Source organism: Syngnathus scovelli, chromosome 4 (genome assembly GCF_024217435.2).
Source record: "Syngnathus scovelli strain Florida chromosome 4, RoL_Ssco_1.2, whole genome shotgun sequence".
Taxonomy (NCBI): domain Eukaryota; kingdom Metazoa; phylum Chordata; class Actinopteri; order Syngnathiformes; family Syngnathidae; genus Syngnathus; species Syngnathus scovelli.
In genome coordinates, this window is record NC_090850.1 from 21,864,369 (window position 1) to 21,887,078 (window position 22,710).

Sequence of the window (22,710 nt, forward strand, 5' to 3'; positions counted from 1 at the left end):
ATCATGTGGCTAAGCAAAAAGCATTTCAACAAAAAGATGACATTATAAAAGTGAAAAACGTGTTATTTGCCCTGGAAGACAACCAACTGTTGCGTTGATTGGTGCACAAAAGGAGGGCAGCGGTTTCTTTGTGATGGGCTCGCTAAAGTGCTGTTGCATTAATGTCCTTTCTATCCATTTTCTAAGAAAAAGAAAAAAAAAAAAAACACTTAGCCTGAAGTGTTCCTGGGAAAAAAATGGCTTTTATTCAGATTTTTTTTTTGTGTGTTCAATGCGTCCTTTAGAAAGAAGTGGTGAATTTTTTTTTTGTTATTACTAAATGGAAAGAAAATCACAGTGAGCGTAATTGACGTCTCCAATGTGCAAATTTCCAGCACTCTGCCACTAGGCCATTATTTCATTAGAAGTGATGTCACTCCGTTGACAACGTCAGACACATAATCAACGTTGCAATCTTCTAGGCATGTGCGGTTAACATGCATGCGAGCGCAAACATGGGCAACGACGGAATCAAAAAGCCGACGTGATTAGCGGGGATGGAAAACAAACACGGCCGCACAAAAGAATTTTTGTTAGGAAAGCGGCGACAGGGTCTAATGGAGGGATCCGGTTTTGTGTGGAGCGCGATACGACACGGTGAAGGGCATCACAAATTGCCTGGAATCTGTTGTTGTTCTGTTTTTCCAGCTCAACACTTATCTGCTAGGTCACGTTAATAGTAGTGCAACAAAGGACAAACTGGCCGCCGTCTGTAGTGTGAGGCGAACGTGCAGTCTGGAGCTGCCACGGCCATCTGTCATCATCAGCGTGTGTTGATATGCATAAAGCACATTTTAAGCATGAAGCTGTTTGCAGACAAGTTTCAAAAGAAAACAAAACAAGTTAGCGAAAAGAAGACTGGAACAATATGGGAAGGAAATAAAAAGATGCTACAAATTATTATTTGGGATTGAGATGATGGAGTTGACCTACATTTGATTTGGTTTCCAAAAATGGAGTACTTGACATCAGCTGCTAAAAAATTTACAGTTCTTTTAATGTAAAATTCAACTGTGAGAAAATATAAGTCTCGATTGAATTATTTATTTTCGGGCACATTGTTGTCTCACAGCTCTTGACACTACTAACTCCCCCAAAAAACAAATGAACAGAATAATTCAATTAAATAATTCAATTTAAAGATCATAAAAATTAGTTAGATAGATAGAAAAAATACTTAAAATTTGTTAAAGAAAAAAAAATACACAAAATATTGTAAAACTGTTGCATGTAGAAACTGACAAATCAGTTTTTTTTTTTAAATCTATCTTTGCATTCCATATTGACTCTACGGCACCACTACCAGAAGATAAAAAGCATAAAAGGGAGGATTCAAAATCATATTTTCACTTGACTTTGCACACTAAATTAGTGTCTGTACTCTAAAATACACACTTAAAGACATGACATGCCAGCAGAGCAGCAAATCTGACTGGAGTGTAGATTAGATTCGCTCTCCTCTGCGGTGCTTGGACGGCAGCCATGCAGTTTTACATGTTTCAAGAGTGCTCATCATGGAAGAAAGATAAATGCAGAAAAAAAAAAAAACCACACACATACAATATGCGCCCATTTATATGCATAGAAAAACAACCGTCCGGAAAAATAGCCACGTTCCATTTCCCCGTTTCTTTGATAAACAACCCATCCCGAGAATGTAAGTAAATACCAAGCAGCCTCGATCAATTAGAGCTGGTCTAAGCCACAAAAGCGTGTTGCAGTTGTTTTACAGTTACAAAAAAAGGGAAACCGTAAAAAAGAATTATATATCCGTGATACGTTCAGAATAATGCACCACAAACATCTGATCTATAAACTGAGAGCGGCAAAATAAAGTCATGCTGCTCTCAAACAGCCGGTCAAAGAATATTTTCCTGCGACAGATGGAAATATGCTAGCATAAAGGTTTGTGTCAACATGTCTGTACTTCAGCAAGAGGAAAGGAAAAGAGCAGGAGAAATGTGAATGCTTAGCAGGAGGGCAGTAGCGCACTCTCAAATCCAGCATGACATTAGAGCCGACACAAACCCGAAAAAGTCCGTCCTTGGCGCCACGGATGTCTTCGCAATCAACAAACGGCTGTTAAATTTCACTTACACCATTACGAACAAAGTCTGTAATGTGATATTAACCCGTATTTTCCAGACTATAAATCGCTCAGGAGTATAAATTGCACCAGCCATAAAATGCATAATAAAGAAGAAAAAAAAAAACAGTCGCACCTGAGTATAAGTCGCATTTTGAGGGGAAATTTATTTGACAAAATTCAACACCAAGAACAGACATGAATAAGCAACAACAGGCTGAATGGAAAAAAAAAAAACCTGCGACTTATAGTCCGGAAAATACGGTAATAGCCAACAGGTGTCGAAAACTGTACAACAAATTTTTCCTCAAAACCAGATCGCTAAAAAGAACTGAACGGAAGAGACCATTGTTTCTGGTTCTATATATCAAGCGGTACTAGAAGGAAAGGGAGGTAGGGAGTCGCCGAGCTTTCTACGTCTGTAGGAGGATATTTCATTTGACTGAGCACACTTGGCTCTGCCCGTCCTTTAGAAAAAACACACAAGCAAACAAGGTCAAAGTTCAGCACCAGCTCGCTCCTTAAAATGTGACATTAAACTGGCAGCAGATAAGAAGGTCACCATCTCCGTCGCTCTCCGAGTCGCAGAGCTCAATACAGAAGCCGCGTGAGCGCGATGATTGATTGCACCGCTTTGCCGTGTGCAGGTTTTGCTGATAAGTCTCCGGCAGGCTTGCTCGTGCATTTATGTTGAATCTAGAAGGTCCTAAAAAGGAAGGACCTGTCCAGTCACCACCAGGTCCATCTTTCCATCTCTACCAGCTGGGATCGCCACTGCAATGAGATTTGCCTCTTGCACCTTTGAATTGATCTTCACACGCTAATGAAGTCATCCTGCAAATGATTTCTCATCGATAAGCCAACCAGATCCCAAAAAACCTTTGAGGTCAAAGGGAGGTTGTGAAAATAGACTGCAGAGCCTTTCATACTTGATAAAAATGATCAAGATGTCTTTACTGACGGGTTCACAGCATGGAGCAACACTATATTCTAAATCAAAATGAAGATTTTTTTTTTTTTTTGACAGAAAAATAAATATTGGGTGACTTCATGAACCAATAAATAAATAAAAATCTACTATTGTATAACCGCACAACTGTTTTCTATTAGATTAAGCAATTTATGACTGCATCATATATTTTGATTGACAAGTGTGGGCTGGCAAAATGTGCATTATGAAGATATTGGTGAAATTTTATAATGACCACCCCCCCAAAAAAATCTCCAAATGAGATGTTTCACTGATTTCTGACTTTGGTTATTCTTTTTCAGCGCAAACGTCACACCACAACATTGCCCATTTGCAGCAGCGGCATCTCTAACCTCCGTTGGTTCCCCTCCCCCTCCAAGCGACTCAGCCCCCAACATGCCGCTCACTCAACCACGCCACGGTGCAATGCCATTTCTCAGAGAGAAGCACAGAGCGCGCCTCTCTTATCTTCTGCGTTTCAGCTGTCTGAGCTAATTCAATAAACTTCAGAGGCACAAAATGAACACGGCAATAACGGATAGGGGGATGGCAACCGGGGGCTGGCTGTGCACAAGGGAACAGAACTGAGGTGAGAGACAAGAACATGCAAAAAGAGGACGAAAAAAAAAGGAGATGCGGGGCGATTAGAAAACTGGCACAATAAACACAAACAAATATTCAAATAATTCAAAGAGACAATGGCGCCACTCTGTCGTGAGGCCCGCCGTCTTTTTCTTCATTTGTTCACCCGGCACGAGTTGCCCCCACGCCTCTCGTTATTTCTGCTATTGTAGGCAAATGTAGCACACACAAAGTGGAAAATCGGTGCGGGAAAAACCTTGCGGCACTACGTCGGGAAATAAATTGCTTCTGCTAATGCTCCTTTCATTACGGCACAGGCCTTAATTGTGCGGCTGACAGTGTGCGTGGCTGCGGGGCTGATGGGAGAAATGTAGTCAAGACAAGCGTGACGGGAATGCCGAGGCTAGCACCGAGAAGCTAGCCACGCATACAACAATATTACCGCATTTTCCGCTCTATAAGGCGCACCGGATTATAAGGCGTAACTTCAATAAATGGCCCATTTCAAAACTTTGTCCATATATAAGGCGCACTGGATTATAAGGCGCACCTTCAATGAATGGCCCATTTTAAAACTTTGCCCATATATAAGTCCATATATTTGGACACGCCTGCCGTAGTGGCTCAATATTGGTCCATATATAAGGCGCACCGGATTATAAGGCGCAGTGTCGGCTTTTGAGAAAATTGGAGGTTTTTAAGTGCGCCTTATAGTGCGGAAAATACGGTATTTGAAACAAATATTGACAAAAGAAGTCAAAATGTTGCTGACTTGGGCCACGTCACTGAATTTCAAATAAGTGCCCAATAATGCCGGGCCTCAACCAAAATCTCCAAAAAGGTTTTCATTCTCCCAAAATGGGAATCTGTACATTGTCAACTGTCACTTAACCCTTCCTGTAATTCCAGAACCATTTTGCTGAGCTACCGAAGCAGGTCAGGTGTGAAGGCGGGGGACTTCCTCAATCATTTTGTCTTGACAGTTGAGAATCTCAAATCTAAAGATGATACGGTACTTTTCAATGATGCAATCATTTAGATCTGGGATCTCACAGTGGAGGCGAAGGGGAAGCATCAAAAGCACGCTATGAAATCTATGACGACATTATTTCCATTTCTCTTTGCCGGAGGGCACGAGAAAGATGTAAAGATAACCCAACTTTTCTGCAAGCAAAGTTTGTTCAGGAGCGTTTCAACATATTCTTGAAGTCGTCTAACGATAGGATGGAAAACGAAAAATAAATTGGTTCAATTCTATTTACAGAAAGGCTTGCGCTGGAGTACTGTAATATTAACGACACTTTTAATACATTTCTTATCAGAGGCAGCCATGCAAAGTAGAATATTCCCATTAGAAAAATCATTCCGTCAACTCTTCGACGGAAAACTCATCTTTTTTTCAGCCCCTTTAAATTCATTGTAAATGTGGGATCAAGTTTACATAATCCATTCATTGTGAATATGTGCAATACAGTGACGTTGACCTATAGGTGCAGTCTTACAATAGATTATTATATTATATTTTATTATATAGAATCAAAGAGATGCTTCGCTGTCTCGAGGATTTCTGCTGTCTTGGTCGAAAACAGCACAAACACTAATTGTCTTCTTAATTATTTGAGAGAGAGAGAGACCACGTTGCCATTTTTTTTCGCCGTTGTTTTTAGTAGATAATCGCAAAGCCAGTAAGGGGAGATCGTCCATTAGTTAAACAATCACAGAGCAAATCTTTCTGTCAGGCAAATGAAAAAAAAAGAAATGTCGAACTGGGTCAAGAATATCATAGCGGGCCATTGTTGTACTTCGGAGACCTTCAGGTAAAGTCGACAGTTTGTGGTCACAAAATTAAATACGGCTGCACAATCGAACAAAAGAAGAATTCTCTCTCTTTTTTTTCTTTTTTTTTACAAGGACAGTTATGCCACTGCAACAGAGCCATTAAAGGAGACATATTAAGGACATGTGACAGTTAAATCGCTTGTAAATAAATAGTTGGGTATTTGGAGAGCGGGCACAAGCATCATGTGTGAAATTGAACAACCAAGTAAATCTTGTGTTATCTGTCGATTTGTGAAAATGTGTCTGTGAGCGAATTGTCACTCACATGATAAAAAGTTTCTGTGCCTTGACTTGCAGCTAGACTGGGCGACAATTCGCCACTTTCAAACCGCACGTTTACTGACTACTCGTTCTAAAATAACATGAAAAAGTCAATAGGTAAGCAGAGATTGTTGGATGCGGAGATTAGCGACTAGCATTAGCTAAAAATATTAAAAATAATATGACAAAGTCAATAGGTAAGCAGAGATTTGTTGAATACGGAGATTAGCGACTAGCGTTAGCTAACAAACGTTGCCTTCCTGATTGACTTCTTTTATTGTCATTAATAAACTTATATTTTTCCATCACACGCTGGACTCCGCTTCTGAAATAGAAGACCAGAAACATTTCGAAAGAGTCCCTAATAATGTGGCAAGTAAAAATTTGCTTCGAGCTAGACGTCAGGCTTGGTCCATTAGCAGTCATTGTTTGGATTTAAGACTAAATGCTAACCTTTTTTAACCTATTTACCTTGAAAGCTTAATTCTAAGGATCTTAAGAAAAAAACTCAGACATCAAGTCCTTTGCTTTTTTTGGGGAAGGGGGGGGGGGCGTATCTATATTTTGTGCTTGCAGTCTGGCCCACATTCTACTCAAATTGGATTGGAAGCCATTAGTGTCCCAACTCGAAGCATATGTTCCAAGTTGTTGAGCATTTCATTTCACGAGACGATGGCGAGGGGGCTGAGGCACGAAGAAAACACACACACACACACACATCGAGTCTGCAGAGAAAAATAAACCAGACCTGGACTCAGTCTGTCGTTCACTTCCAGACACAGGCAGACGTCCCATGATGCCAAGCATGACCGTGGACTTCAGGGTCACATTACAAAGCGTTTTTTTTTTTTCCCGCTACTGCGACATGCCGTGTTTTCATATATATGTGCTTTCATAGAACCATACCTTCTGCACTGAACAAAAGGCACTGCTGTACTCCATCACAAAATCTAAATAGTCCCTCTAGGAAACGGAGTGGGGGCATAAGAGGAGATTGTATTTCAAAAAGAGAAGCAATCGTCTCGCTTGAGTTTTTGTTCTCACTCCTTTTTTATTTTATACAGCCACAACTTTATCCACACCGAGAGAGGAACCGTCAGATCATTATCTCCCAAATATAAACAAGTCTTTACTTTTCCAGAGAAGACTCCATAAGCATTTAAAAACGGCAGGGGGATGGGCTGTGTGTGTGTGTGCGAGATCCTGGAGTTCCCGCTCGGAGTTTTAGAATGTTAGAATGACACTGCTGGCTCTGTGGAAGTCAGGAAACAGCCTAATGCGTTTATCCAAACACATATCTGGAGAGAAAGAGGCCCCACATCACCTTTTCCGACGGCAAAATAAAGCAAAGAAACGGCAATAAACATGCAATGTCATCCAAATATATTTCAAAGGAATTAAAGATGGATGCAGGTCCCCATTAATAAATTGTATTCAGGTCTTTACCATTTTTCTATGCATCGAGTCGCCATTTAAAGGTTGAGATGAAACTCACCATAAAGAAGCTTCCACAACACCTGTCCGTGTTAATCACAAAGGTATGAAACTAAACTCTCCGGGGAGATAAATCGTGTGAGCCGGGCTCCGACATGCCACCAGAATGTGTTCCTGTGCTGCCCGGCACGTTTAGCCTTAATTCAAATTGAGGTATTTGGCTTGATTTACTGCCGCCTGTGCCAACCATTAAAACGACCTGACATAACATAAACTGCGAGGTGACCTTGTCTCCTTTTCCACATTGGAGGGACCAACGTTGGCTCTGCCGCCAGCCTTTCTCACAGCTCACCGGAATTCCATAACAAGCAGCTTGTGAACACTGCCAACATTGAGCAGAAGCTAAGTGTCCTCTTTTTAATCCCAATATTCCATTTTTTTTTAGCACGAAATGCCAAGTGTCTAAATAATGCTGTTCAAATGTAGTTTTGGTAAGACAGTAAAATTTTACAAAAATAATGTAGAGTTAAGTTTGCTCAGTTGTGACTGAGCGCAAATTCCCAATGTGTCTTACTTTAGAAAAACTTTAAGCAGTTGTTAAATCTACTAAAAATATTAAATCAGTTTAGGGCTGTGCAATTAATCGATTCCGATTATTATAGTCCACAATTACAAGATTGGCATAATAAAAAAAATCCAATGCACTGTTTATGTTTATTTATACAAGGAAACCATACTTGATACATTTGCATCTTTTTTGGTTTTGGTTTTAAAATTTAAAAAAAATCATAAATTGTGATTGGTCCAAAAGAAATCATTGTGTTTCAAAAAATCTGTCCTAATATTTTTAACATGTTTTAAAATTTTCTTGTTTAGGACCCATGTTTGAATAGCCCTGATATCAATTATTAACAAAATAAATTTAGATTTTTTTTTCCATAAACAGCTTTTCTTCAGCTTATTCTATGCAAAATCAACATTTCAATCAAAACTAGAGCGACTTTATATTGTTTTTTTCTGAATACACATTTGGAGCAAGCCTGACAGGTGTGTCACAATGCATGTGCGTGTGTGTTTGTGTCACGCTTGCACTCACATGTGGACGTGTGGCGGTTGGAAGCGGCTCTGGTTGATGTTGTAGTGGGTGAAGGCCTGTGTCGGGTTGGAGCTGTACTCATCCACCGTGATGGTCACTTTGCCATGAGCCATCCTTCCGACGCGTGGACATGAGACGCCGTTTGTTCAGCGGGATTCAGCAGCGATGCGTGCAGCGGACATCCTTTGGAGCGGCTCAGAAAAAGCCAAGGAAGTCAGCAAACACCCGCCTCACCCACCCAGCACTCTGCCGGCTGCACCAAGAAGAGAAAAAACTTTACAAGTCACCTGTTAACGTACAGTTTATTTTGTTTGTATTGTTTCAGAATAACCACAAAAAGTTACTCTTTGAAAGGATGCGTTGATCTAGAATTGTTTCAAACAATAAAGCAAAATGAAAATATATTTTTTCAGTAAAAAACTGCATTTTTATCAATAGCCTTTAGTTTGGCTGATTTTAAAGCAAATAATGAAGCTATAAGCATATTAAACTGATGACATTTAAAATTAAGCAAATCCAGGGTTGAAAATCCTTTTCATAAAAAAATTTAAAAAAAAAGAAAGAAAGAAATCAAGAAAGAGCCACACAGGATAGCCAAAAATAAAACTTTCCCTCTCTTCAAAAATGATCCTGTTGCATTAAATCCAGTGTGGCATATTCTTGCATAACCAAAACTGTTTTTTTTTAAAAAAGCCCATATCAAATATTAACGCGGCTGAAGAAAAGCAGCTAAAAGAAACATGTCGGTGCATCTTCGCCACTCACTCACCGCCACCGTTGTGTCTGCCCGGACCCTCAGCCTCCCTCCTGTCTGACCTCCCTGACTGGTCGTAAAGTGCCCACCGCAGGCTCTGACACGTGTTTTATACCACAGCCCCTGATGCATACACATCACTCACTATCAGAGGGGTTGGGAAAATATAATAAGAAGACTGCCCTCAATTTACAATCTGTCATCTTTTTGGAGGGAAATCAACAGCTCCAGAGTTGATTTAATGGTTGCACGTTAAAGAAAAACTGCATGCCAATTTCAACAACAAAAAGAAAATGGCCCCAAGTCCACAATAAACATTCATGCACGCCATTAATTCGGGGTCAGTTTTACGGATTTATGACTTGACTATGGCAAATTCAGCATTTTTCCCCCAAAGGCCATTTCAAGCCAGGAACAAATGAAATATACAAATTAGTCTTGCAATTAAAAATTATGTTTTATTTTTAGGGCTGCGTTGGAATACAGTAAGAACAAGACTACTGCCGCATGAGGGTCTCGTGAAACTGCAGATCTTCTCTAGCGCACCTTTTCTATTTTACATCAAATGACATTACCACGCCAAATCTTGACCTTCCTGGCCTATGCAACATTTTGCTTAATTACAACACAATTGCATGCAAAAATCAAATTTTGCATTCTTATTTATAATATAACTAAAAGCATGACTTTTTTTTTTTGCAAAGATAAACTAAAATTGTGTTTAAACGTGTGTCTGCATTCAGGCATGTGCGCGTCTAGCTGCTCTAACTGTCTCCACATTCTATTGCTACTGTAGCAGCGACTAGCCAGAGCCCTCTAGCCTAGCGTGCTAAACCTCCTCCGACAGTCCCCCTTTTTTTTTAATCCGAATTGTGCTGCCTTGCACTCGCAGCTCCCCACTCGAACCGCTTGGCTGTGACGCCGGTGCGCACACGTTTAGTGTCCGTGTAGCGTGCACCGCAAGCCGCGCATAGGCTCCAACTTTCCGCTTGGAAATCACCCCGGTAAAGAACAAAAAAAAAAATAAGAATAAAAAAAGAGGGGGGACGGCAGATAAATTGACCCTTTCAGTCAAGCACCGCGCATTAACACACTCGCGATGTGTAGCACACGAGCGCCTGCACAGAAAGGTCCGTGCAGTCCTGAACTCAGCTCCGGGTCTCCTAAAGAGCCCCCAAAGGTGGTCAGTGTCAAGACAGCGCCTCGCTAACCTCTTGTTTTTCCACGGAAATGACAAGCGACCTCAAGACGACGGTTTTTAAAGGCTAATCGCGAATTGTGTCGCTTCTCTTCCCTTTCTGCCATTCCTTCCTCTTTGCTTGCTTTCAAAAGGCGTGCAGAAAGGATCCCGTACCTTCGTCGTGCAGGGTTTTGTGCGGTTTTTGGGTCAAGTCGGAGGTAGAGAGTCGGGTCGGGGTCGCCCTCTACGCGGTGGAGAGACAAGGGTCCATGCGGCAGCAGAGGAGAGCAGGCGGGGTAGAGCTGAGCGAGCGATCCGGGTTGGCAGGAGTATGGTTGCAGGTAGGGCAGAACCTTCGACCCGGTGGGACCTCGGCTGGCTTCTGTGCAAAGAAACCAGACAAGAAAGCGAGGGGGAGGCGGACGAGAGACGCTGACAGACAAGCGGGAGGGGAGAGGGAGTCAGAAGGAGCAGCCTCCCACCGACGGTGCAGAGTTGTAGTGAATCGCAGTTGCCACTGGGGTCAGAGAGCAGAGAGAGCAGTAGCGAGCACAACCCCCAGCCACCTCCCGTGCGCGCGCCCACACCGGCGGCGGGCACACGCGCGCAGTTGCGCGGGCGGGAGGGAGGGAGGAGGAGGGCGAGCGAGCGAGTCCCGCGCTCGCTTTTGTGCTGCCTTCACTTACAGTCGGAAATTATAGTTTCCACGTGGACTATAAGACGCAGCCCAGTCTAACCAACTACCGTATTGGCCCGAATATAAGACGATCCTGATTATAAGATGCCACCCTCTTTTTCAAGACTCAAGTTTGAAAAAAGACTTTTTGAGCACTAAATTTAATTTTTACACAGAAAATAATTACAGCACATCTGAAACAAATGATTATAACAATATATTCGAGAGAAAAAGCATGTTATTTTGCCTCATTCAAATCATGCAAAAACTGTCTATCACGTCTTAAAATCAGAATATTTAAATATGTAAACTAAAGTGCAATCACATTTTTAAAAGAATGGCTTCTGTTTTTTCCATTTTCTGTTATCTCTTCTCTTATTTTCTTCTCTTTTCTTTCTTACTGTTATTTTTTATTTTTCTTCTACGTGCTACCGCTATTTTTATTTTTATTCTTCGTGCCAGGGTTTCGCTTTTGGCCTGGGAAGTTAAGCTCAGCATTCGCTTTAAAGATATCTGGCCCCATCTAGCGTTGTGAATGGGTATAATGTCTAGACCCCGACGACCTCCACTTTTTCAGTCTTATTTCAATGCAAACAGCATCGTCTTACATTCAGGGCAATACGGTACTACGTTCTCGTGAGCAGGACCACAACGTTGGCCTCCATAATTAATTGTCACAATAACAGCAGCTACACATTTAAGCCTTCTAAATGATGAACACAGCCAGCAAACAATATCGATGACACACTGAGCAGCTTTTCAGTGGCCCAGAAAAAAGTTAAGCCTTGCTCAAGGGCACCTCGGCGGTGACATTGTGGATATCCAGGAGAGGAAGGGACATTCCCTCCCCCAAGCCATACCACTATGCCAGTCAGGGAAATCAGACCTGGGGGCACTTTGGTCTCAGACCACATTAGCACTCCACAGAGCTGCCAATAGAGATATAGATCATGCAAATCAGCTGTGAAAGCCAACACTGGCTCAGAGACAAAGCCAACTTGAATGATGTTTTTGGTGTGCTCCTGCTCCTGCACCTGCAAGTTAATTTCTTCCGAAACTTATTGAATTATTTTCGGGAATGGAGAAAATAGACGCTACTCTTGCCCCTGTATGCTCTGAGTCTTGACAAGCGGTGTTTAAATGTGATAGGCCTTCTCAAGGTTGTAAAACTTTATGACATGGCTTATTAAGCAGGCTATTGATTTTTATCGCATTTAATCTTGTGCAGTATTCAATTATTTTACTTGCTTAAACACATTTGTGCTTAGTAGCAACGGCGACCAATGAAGACACCGCTCGTTAAATTAAGTTTGTGACGTGATTCTTTGTGGAGAATCTGTGAACAAGTTGTGGTTTGACGAGCTCACGAAGATAAAACAGGACTTCATCGGAGCTTTGAAGCTGCGGAAAAGTTTTGATGGCTCTATTGTATTATTGCTTTTGAAAGCACATTGAACCTCGTATTAATTTTTCTCCCATTATTCAATTTGAGGGAAATCAAATGCCAAACTGCTACCTGACATTGTTTATTTGTCAAGCACAACTGGGACAGTACATTCCCCACGGTGCAACCGTGGAGGATTTCATCATGAGATCACAGATACTGTATGTGGGAAAAATTCTTCCAAAGCATAGAAGGTGTTATCAGATCTATGATTAGAAGAGAACATGGCTCCGTTGGGTTCACAAGTAAACAATACTAATGAGCACCTGTGGGAGTCCTTCACAAAACATGAAATGGGCCAGACTGGGAGAACACCACCACTTGGATTGGGGTGGAAACAGCAACAGCTGCTCCGAGGGTATAAATGGTTAATTATCAAATCATTCAATCATAAAAAAAAATCTTTGAGATGTTCATTTGATTGCTGATTTTTTTTTTAATCACAAATATTATTAAATTGACCTTGAACATTATTTAGTAAAAAATGATTGATACAAAAGTGTAAAAATGAACAATGTACTCGCCTTTTGTATATTTATATAATTGAATCCGCCGAGTTCAACAGAGATTCACATCAGCAAAGGGGGAGAAAAAAAAAATGAAAGAATTAATTTGTCAGTTCCGAGGCTATACTATTTTTTTTTTTTTAGGTAATACACTGATGGGATTTTTGATGAAAAGACTCTGCCCAGGACAATCCATAATGGACTCATCTCAGGGCTCTGCCACATTTACATGTCTGCCAGTTCAAGCAGAGCTGCGCCTTTTCTAATTTTACTGACAAGCTTCAATTTCCCAGACCCGTCTGCACACTCTCCACTGTCACGACGGACCCGCTAGTCATTTCCATTTGACTTTTCTCTTATCTGCACACACACGCACACACAAAGCATTTCCATCAAGCAGCCAGCGGGTGTTAATGTGAAAACGGGTTTTAAATTTTATGAAGCGAGGCTACATTTATACATTTGACCGACTTCCCCCCACCCCTCTGCATATAGAAAACTGATGATAGATAGGGTGACCAAATGTCACGAAAGAAATGGCTTTTGCCACGAATATTTGAGTCAGTCCCTTGTCGCTCTGATCACATTCATACAATACAAAATATAAATGTTATGATGAGTGTTTAAAAAAAAATCCTATATATTTGATGATCTTATAAAAGAAGGTAAAATGACTTTCCAGTCAAATAAGTTAACGGGAGCAGGAATTAGAAGGGCGAGCACTTTGAGCACGTGGAGTGTGATATTCACTTAACCCAGCGGCTATTTCATTTACCGTATTTTCCGCACCATAAGGCGCACCGGATTATCAATGAATGGCCCATTTTAAAACTTTGTCCATATATAAGGCGCACTGGATTATAAGGTGCATAGAATAAATAACTCAACGTTGCTCAAACGTTAATGCAATCACAATATAGTAACACTCGAAATAGTGAAAACAATAACAATATGTCAATAACTCAACATTGCTCAAATGTTAATATCACACAACACATAAAATAAACACGTAAAGCTTACTTTAATATGTTGGTCCTCATCCACGAATCCATATTGGTCCATATATAAGGCGCACCTGATAAGGCGCACTTTTGAGAAAATTTGAGGTTTTTAGGTGCGCCTTATAGTGCGGAAAATACGGTAGTACCACCGACCCTCACAGAGTTATGCCCGTCCACCATTTCAACAAATAGAACGGAGCCCAGTCTGTCTGAGATCCCTATCCACAGACAGGCAGGACTTTGGGATTTTAAATGTTAATGCCATTCAGATTTATGAGAGCCAGCTGGATTGCCACTGAGGCTATGCGGCGCTAGATACTGTTGATTTCATTGCAAAGCACACAGGCCTAAAATGTTTGCCCCTGAGCCTTTTGCGCAACACTCTCAAGACCCAACGCCGGCGGAAGAAATGAGCTGAAAATTCAATAGTCAATACTCCATGTAATGGGCAAGGTGAATAAAATGGCTATGCTTGGAAGTTAATTTTATTAGCACACAAAGTGCTTTTGTCTAGTGGAGCCCAAGGAGGAAGAAGAGAGCATTTGAGAGAAGAAAAAGGAAGAGTGAGAGAGCCCACCGATAGCCAAGAGTATTACTTCTCCTCCCATTCTCCTGCTGTGTTGTGATAGACAGACTAATATGCGGGCTCACTTTCCATGCCAAAGGCAAGACCGGGCTCACAAGAGACAACACCCCCCCCACCCCACCCCCCACCCTTCTTCCTTTGCAGCCCTTTTAACTGGAGCAGCCTATAAAGACAACAATATCTCGGCCTTATTACCCTCGAGATGGAGATTTTGCCTCAAACATTACAAACAATCCGCCTGGCCTTGCTCCCTCCATCTCTCTTTGTGCAACTGTGCAAAACGATCAATAGCGTATAAATTAGTAGAACCTCCTCGCTGGTTTCCATGCGGAGTGACTGTGTATTAAATCACACCGATTGATTAGCTGAAGTTCACGGGAGGACAACGTCGGGATTGCGGGGAGACCTCAGTAGCTTTGTTAGTGTCTCATCCTTCGTACCTTCAACTCACTATCTTGAGCAGATCGGGTTATTAATTATTGGGGGGTTGGATCGAGACTTCTGTCGATATATGATTTTTTTTTTTAAGCATTCATGAAAGTTGCATTTAAGTTTGGTCGGAAATTAGTTTTGTGCGTTTGATGGTGGGACAGCGGCTGGAGAGTGATAGACACGTTAAAACAATGGCACAAAAAGCGTGTCAGCAGGTCAGCTGGCAGGGCAGCAAGGAGTGAACTTCCAATCACTGAAACACACTCAGGAAAGAGAGTGACAGAAAGAGGGCACAGACACGGGATCAAAACAAATGAACTCGACAAGAGCTGCGAGAGGAGGGAGACAGCAGAGTGAGACGCACTCGGAAAGGGGGGGGGGGGGGGCAAACAAAGAAGACTCAGGCTTTGGAGGTGGGATTGAACAGAAAAAGAAAATTTTTTGACTTCACCTACACATACTTTGATTATAAATGGAGTTAGCGTTGATACGAAAAGAATATTATTGGTCGTATACGATATTTTAATAGAAAAATATTTCAAATAAAATGAAATAAATAAACCACCCAGATGTGTGTGTGTGTGACGATCATTGGAACTTTAATTTAACTTTAAATAAATAAATAAATAATTAAAGAAAGAAAGAAAGAAAGAAAGAAAGAAAGAAAGAAAGAAAGAAAGAAAGAAAGAAAGAAAGAAAAAATAAAATAAAAAAATAAAATAAAATGAAATAAATTGAAAATGAAAACGAAAATGACAACAAAAACAAAAAAAAATAAAAGAAATAAATAACAATAAATAAATAAAAAACCAAAAGCAGTTTGTTTATTCAATGATACACTCTCTTTAACTCTCAGAATATATTCAAGCGACTCAAATTTGCATTCCCCAGTCCTAACTCGCCAGATCCATGGCCTTTAAATAAATAATAAATGTTTTCATTTTTTTTAGGAAACGTTTACAAAACTGCTTTAGCCTCCATGGCCTGCATAATCATCTCGACTCATCCTAATGTGTGACTACAAGATGCTCGTGTGAAATACGCCTCACATCTCTCTCCTGCCACCATATTGGCTCATCATCACCCACAACCTCTCTCGAGTAAATACACACGTGTGTGTGTGTGCGTGTGTGTGATTCCCAGGCTCGAACTACAATCTAGGATGTGTTTCGTTATTCTCTTCCCTGCTGTGAGATTTGATGGGTTTTTCTCACAGAGGACGTGCAAAATGATCCCGGCAAGTGATTTGCAAGTGTGTGTGAAATGGAATCGACGAGGTGACGTGACATGTGTGTGTGTGTTGGTCGTGGGTTTCAGGAGTGCTTGAGCAGGTGAGGGAGGAAGTGATTCTGATTGAAAACCCAGGCGACACCATCTCACGCTGCGACTGTTGTTTTGTCTCCAAACTGCCTTCAAAGCCGTTTTACTATGGCGCTGTGAGTCATTTTAATATCTTCCAATTTCCCCGACACGATTTTCCTTTCTTCCACGTAAGAGCCGGGCAAATTGAAAAGAAAATAGCTCCGAATGAGTCGGAGCGCATCGCTTGTGTTTTAGAAACACTCTGGTTGTTTTATTCTAATCAACTTGATTGTTAGTGGAGACGGAAGAAAAATAATAGATGCGAAGAGGAAGGGTCTGAAAACCAGATTTGGAATGTTAAGTGTTTCTCGAGAACATGAAATATTCATGTTCATCCTGTAGACGCAGTAATCAAAGTTAAAGTTTGGCCGGGAAAACATTCTTATTAAAAATTCAACGGCCGCAACTACAATTCCTCTGCTTCACTGGGACTTTTATCAGGGTGAAGCTTGTTGAGATGTTCCATAGCTGTCAACACAAGCAGGAAAGCAACACATTTCACAATATTCAAATAGTCTGATTAAATTATCGTCATCGCGTATATTATTCAAACCGCACGTAAAGATTTGCATACTTTTAATTTCTGTGCAAGGCTTGTTAACAACTCTCATGTTTGTTGTGTCAAAAATTCAAAAAGTCATTTATTTTGGACTTAAAAGCCAGATTTGCATGATCATGATCACTTCTGAAGAATCTCCATAAAAAACTGAAACATCTCATTTACTCCAGCCGTCCTTTCCCGCACTTCATACAAACAGAAAATATTCACCTATGAATGAAATCGTCAGCTCCATCGAGAGGAGAGAGTTTCTCCTGAGAATAATCACTGTCAGAATATTTTCCGACAGAGCAGAAGAGCCGGTGGAGGTAGTCAGACAGGAGAGTCCGCCTGCCTCTGCATGTTTTATCATCCGTCACATGAACTCCGCCTCCCCATGATTTACTGTCTTACGGCGGCTTCTTCACAGCTCTCTGGAAGTGTGCAGAGGATGCAGCAAACAGTAAGCATGGCTTGTCCTCATGAGGTCAAAGGTCAAGCAATTGACTTTTTTTTGGGGGGGGGTACAGCCTGGAGCGGTCTCTAACACACAACTATCCATCCATACTGCTTTTAATATTAACTCCTTCCCTGCCAACCCAGTTCATATATTTAACGTCTATAACCGTCAATGGCACTGAATGAGTTACCCAAAAAAATATATAAGTGAACAAACATTTTAATTTCTCCGTATGCTCGAAGTGGATATAAATTGTTTGAACCCTGAGATGGAAAAAGTTGAGTGTATGTGAAGGAATATTTCACGTATGGTCTGGTGTGACTGCTGCACACAATTCACATGCCACACTGTAATTGTGTCCAGGTTTCCTCTCAGCCACACACACACACACACACACACACAGACACACAACGGCAACGTATGTTTGGCATACAAAGGCAACTCTTCCTCCCTGGTGTCCACTGAATCAGATAGGAAGCCCAGCCCCCAAGAAGGAGATTACACAAATTTATGCAAAGCCTGTAAATGATTTATACTGCAGTGCACAACAAAGGGCTTTTTCCCGTTTTTTTTTTTTTTTTTTACAAGGCCGCTGACGAGACGAAGCCAGCGAGAGAAAGTGAGACATCCTGACATCTATAGTAATCCTCACATTCACATGGACCTCCCCCCCCCCCCCCCCCCCAACAGATAAAATGATGCGAAATTCTGGAATGCGCAATTTTTTTTCTGATGACAAAACCGATAAGAGAAACTCCGGCGCTCGTTGTGTGGCCTTGGTTTCATGTTTACAGCGAGCTTTTAAGCACTCAGGCTTGGCTTCAAAAAAGCCATTGTGTGCATTTGTGTGTGAAAAGTGCCACACTGGATGTGTACAAGTGGAAGTTCTTTATCTTGGAATAAAAGCAGAAATATATTTAAGCTCATTCTACTGCCCTTCATTGCACTCCTAACACCAAGGATCCACAAGTTTTTAGTTCATCTATAATTACACTTATATATTGATCTGTGAAAAAAATACACCCAAAAGTGGAGTTAAGGTACCACTAAGTGACCTCGAACAATATTATTTAACTTATTATATAAACCTGAACAACATTTAATAAAACAACTAACAATATATTACAAACTAATCACAGTATAAAAATAAAAATATTATTTAACTCATTATATAAACCTTAACATTTAATAAAACAATTAACAATATATTGCAAAGTAATCACAGTATATAAAATAAAATAAAATAAAATAAAAACAAAATGAAAATAAATGAATAAACATAAATAAAAATAAAAATATTTAAAATGTCAATTGCTGTTCAGTTGGTACTAAGTAATCACAGTATATAAAATAAAATAAAATAAAATAAAATAAAATAAAATAAACACAAAATAAAAATATATGAATAAACATATAAATAAAAATAAAAATATTTAAAATGTCAATTGCTGTTCAGTTGGTACTTCTCTCAATCAAGCACTTTCTTTTGATATCCACAGATTATAAAATCAGTGCTTTGGCACTCTCCAGAAAAATCTGAGATTTACATCAAGAACTTTCAAAAACTAAACCATGTCTCCTGTCGCAGTCAAAGATCCTGCCACAGACTTGGACAATGAAAAGAAAATATCCCTTTTTTAAGCCCACTACTTTCGGAAACAGCTCTATGAAAATACGAGGTCGTATTCCCAGACACCATTTAAATCAAGGACTCAAGAGAGTTGAAAGCGACTCAGCAGTTATTTAAAACCGAGTCTTTTTTTTTTTTTGTCCCTAAGGACACCTGCTAGTTCTTGGACGACGTGAGAAATGCTTCCTCAGGTCAGTGATTCTGAACATGTTTCTCTGTGGTCATTGGTAACTGATGGAGTGTGACCACGCAATCCCCCTCACATCCACCTACCGTGTAACCAGGTGCTGACTCCCCCCCTCCCCTTCCTCTTTCAACCCTCTCCCCTTAGCCCTGCCCTTCAGACACCATTGTGTGGATCAACAATAGAGCCATTGTTACCTCAAGGTGGCGCATTGTATGGGGTGTTCAACAGACACTGCAGAGGTGACCCTGACAGTGTCGCTCGGCAAACCCCGGCATGCACTTGGTTCCAAACTTTGCCGCTCTATTAAGTACACATGGTTCGAAAACGCGTAACTAATTTTGATTCACACCCAAAGAAAACAAGCACATTTTATTCTTTGTAGATTTGACTAGTACTATAAAATAAAATACTATATTATTTCTTGTTTGTTTTTTGTTGTTTGTTTTTTATTGTTTTTATTCTTTAAATCGTGTTCGAAATAAAGAGTCATTCGTTCATAATATACTAGCATGATATCATATGCTGTGTTATACTAATATTTGCACAATTATATGTAGCGATGGAAGTTCACCAAAGTGTTCAACTCTTCTCAGTATGACAAAGCACAGTTTTTTATTGTTTTTATTCTTTAAATCATGTTCGAAATAAAGATTCATTCGTTCATAATATACTAGCATAATATCACATGTTGTATTATACTAATATTTGCACAAATTATATGTAGCGATGGAAGTTCACCAAAGTGTTCAACTCTTTTCAAGATGACAAAGCACAGTTAAAGCCGTTTCAACAACTACCACGTTAAAAAAAAAAAACTGCAAAATATTCATTCATTTTTTTGAGTGGAGATCTTGAAGCCTGATTTTCCAGGACAGCTGTTGCAAGCAGCGTTCTGTTGTTTAACCACTGATAGCTTCTGACCCGTCGGTTCTGGGTCGGTCCGTTTGTGATTAAGCCCTGCAAGGGGTCGGCTATTGTGTTGAACAAAATTATACTTTGATGTCAAGATGGCGAAAAGTCTGCAACGATAGCTATTTTCAAAAAATGCATCCTGGCTTTTGCAATTAGCTTAATTTTAGTGGCACTAATAAAGTGGACCAGGTGTCAATACTTGCATTTCAACCCACTTGTCTTTTTAAATGACTTTTTTAAAGCTCATGCCCCGCAATTCCCTAATGCAATCAAGGATTGACAAGAGATTTTTCAGTTTGTTCAATATGTTTGATTGCTGTGAAGTTATTATTCCAATTTGTCCATTTGCAAGTAAGATCAAATTGTCTAAATTAATTAAATATTACTTATTCTGCACCTGCTTTATGTGGAATTAGGTTATCCCGACAATGACAAGTAAAAAAAAAAAACAAAAAAAAACAGTGACTGGATTTCAACAGGCTTATGACCTCATCACGAAGGTCAGGGGGGTCAAAACGGGTGTAAAGGGTGATGTGGGAGGAGACGAGGTCAATGACTCATTAGAGCTTTAAAACACAGAGCAGGTCAAAGGGGCCAACAGCGGGTCAGATGACATCAGCAAGACATGTCAATGTATTGTAAAGAGGCAACTATTTTAAGTGGACTTCACTATACTGTGACCTTTGACCTAGGGCAAACACAAAAAGTGATTAGTTAATGTATGTACGTTGATATGTGGATGTTATCGTCCTCCCGTGGACACTCAAATTTCTTAATGATGCACAACCTTCATATTTTGTCACTGTTTTGGTCTTGGCTCAAAACTTTTTGTGCTCTTAGGAAAAAAAATACAATCCAAGCACTTTTATTTTTATTTACCTTAAAGAGCCCCCTGGCTGAAACTCCCGGTGGGTTTTGTTAGGGTCTTCTCATTCCTACCTGTGAGACTCTTTACGTGCCTGTTGTGGCATATTTGGCTGTGACGGGAAGATTTATCGTGAGACTGTAACGCTATCAAAGGACAAGAAAGTACCGGCGTAATCCAAGTCACAGAGATAAATTGTCAATGTAGTGCGAGCGAGGCACCTCGGCTGAGCCGCTGGCATCCCAGTCAGCAGAGTTGGGATCACACTGGACAGCAGCGCTGCCATCATTTAGAACTCTGCTTTGGGAGATGGATTGGGAGATTTCTTTGTTTGGTATTGTAGCAGAAAGCTAGACTCATTTTACCAGACTTTTTTGTATAATCATTGGAAGATAATTACAGATAAGGTCCATATATAAGGCGCACCTGATTATAAGGCGCACTGTCGGCTTTTGAGAAAATCGGAGGTTTTTAGGTGCGCCTTATAGTGCGGAAAATACGGTAATTCAAATCAATCAGATCCAATTAATCCAAAATTCTCAAGGAAAATTGAAAATGAGATTTGCTTGATAGTACAGTTGACCCCCTGAGGACAGCAGATCACACTGGCACACACACTGGGAGCTCTAATGATTACTAAAGCATTTAATAGTATCCGAGCAGCGGGATTTTAACAGCGCACATATCTGTAGGATGTGATCTTTGTACAATAGCTTGACTCCCCTGGGTAATGAGCTCGGCATCTTTGCTCTGATTCACATTAATTCATTTATTCCCATAGTCTCTTAGATGGCAGGCGGAATAAAGGAACAATAATAATTGCCTGATTACATTCCAGTCTGCACCCCCCATGTGCCTCGAGTTTGACACCGCTGGTCTTGAATAACATTGGATGACTAAAAATGAAAATAAGCACTGACACCAAAACACAAAGAGTCAGATTTTTTTTTACTTTTGTGTGTACGACACACATTATGTTTTATTATGTGCGAGGCCATCAAGGTCACCACCAGGATTTAATGTGTGTTTTATCGCTGCCATATCATCATAACATTTTTTGAAGACGACCTGCCATTACAAAACATTGCAAAACACACTGTAGAATTATGCTTACGTCTGTTGAAGCTTTATAGAGATTCAATACTGACCACAGGTAACGAGAATATCACACAATGGAATGCAAAGATCTTCCAAGGCTGAACTGGGATTGAAAGTGAAAAGAAATGCCCCGTATTTTGACCTGAGCATAGAAGGCCATTGAGAACAGTTCTATTGAAGTCAGAGTGACTCAATATTAAATAGCAATTTTTATTTCCACATCTTTACCTTCATTTAATATATGGATGGATTGGATTTCTTTTTTTTTTTTGCTGTTACTTCAGATTCGATTTTTTTTTCCCGCTATGTTACTTCAGTGATGGCAACTTTTGTGTTCTAAACCAGTCAATGTAAAAATGAGGATCACAGGAAGTGAACCAAATGATGATAGTATGGAAACTACCATCATTTGACATGTATTATTCTGCCATTATTATTCATTGTATGCATATAGAGGATGAATGAATTTAAACATCTACTGAGAGATGAGGAAAATCTTCCGCTTTATTCAACGTTTCTTAAGTTTTCTTTGAGCGACTCGACACTCACGTCTCGTGTCTGCTTGCGATCATTTCCGCAACACCAATCATGTCGGCTGAGTGAGCAGCAGAATTTGCAAGCAGATTCCCCATATGCCCTGCTACTGCCTTGACCTCATTGAATGGCCTTTGACCCACGCTGCATGATAAGTGTCTGTGACCTCTGACCTCTTTGGATAATTAAAGAGTTGGGACCTCGGGCAGATTGGATTGGAAATCCGTCATTGATGATT

The 22,710-nt window shown here is 40.4% G+C and overlaps 1 protein-coding gene across 1 annotated transcript in view; it reads right to left on the reverse strand.

The window, feature by feature from the left end:
- Positions 1-10,846, reverse strand: part of mpped2a (metallophosphoesterase domain containing 2a) — a 29,481-nt gene extending 18,635 nt beyond the window's left edge. The window contains exons 1-2 of the mRNA XM_049717149.2: positions 10,416-10,846; positions 8,308-8,560 (exon numbers count right to left, since the gene is read on the reverse strand). Coding sequence (XP_049573106.1) covers positions 8,308-8,420 — 113 coding nt within the window. The 5' untranslated portion in view covers positions 8,421-8,560; positions 10,416-10,846. The remainder of the gene's footprint in view (positions 1-8,307; positions 8,561-10,415) is intronic.
- Between the last annotated feature and the right edge of the window lie 11,864 nt (positions 10,847-22,710).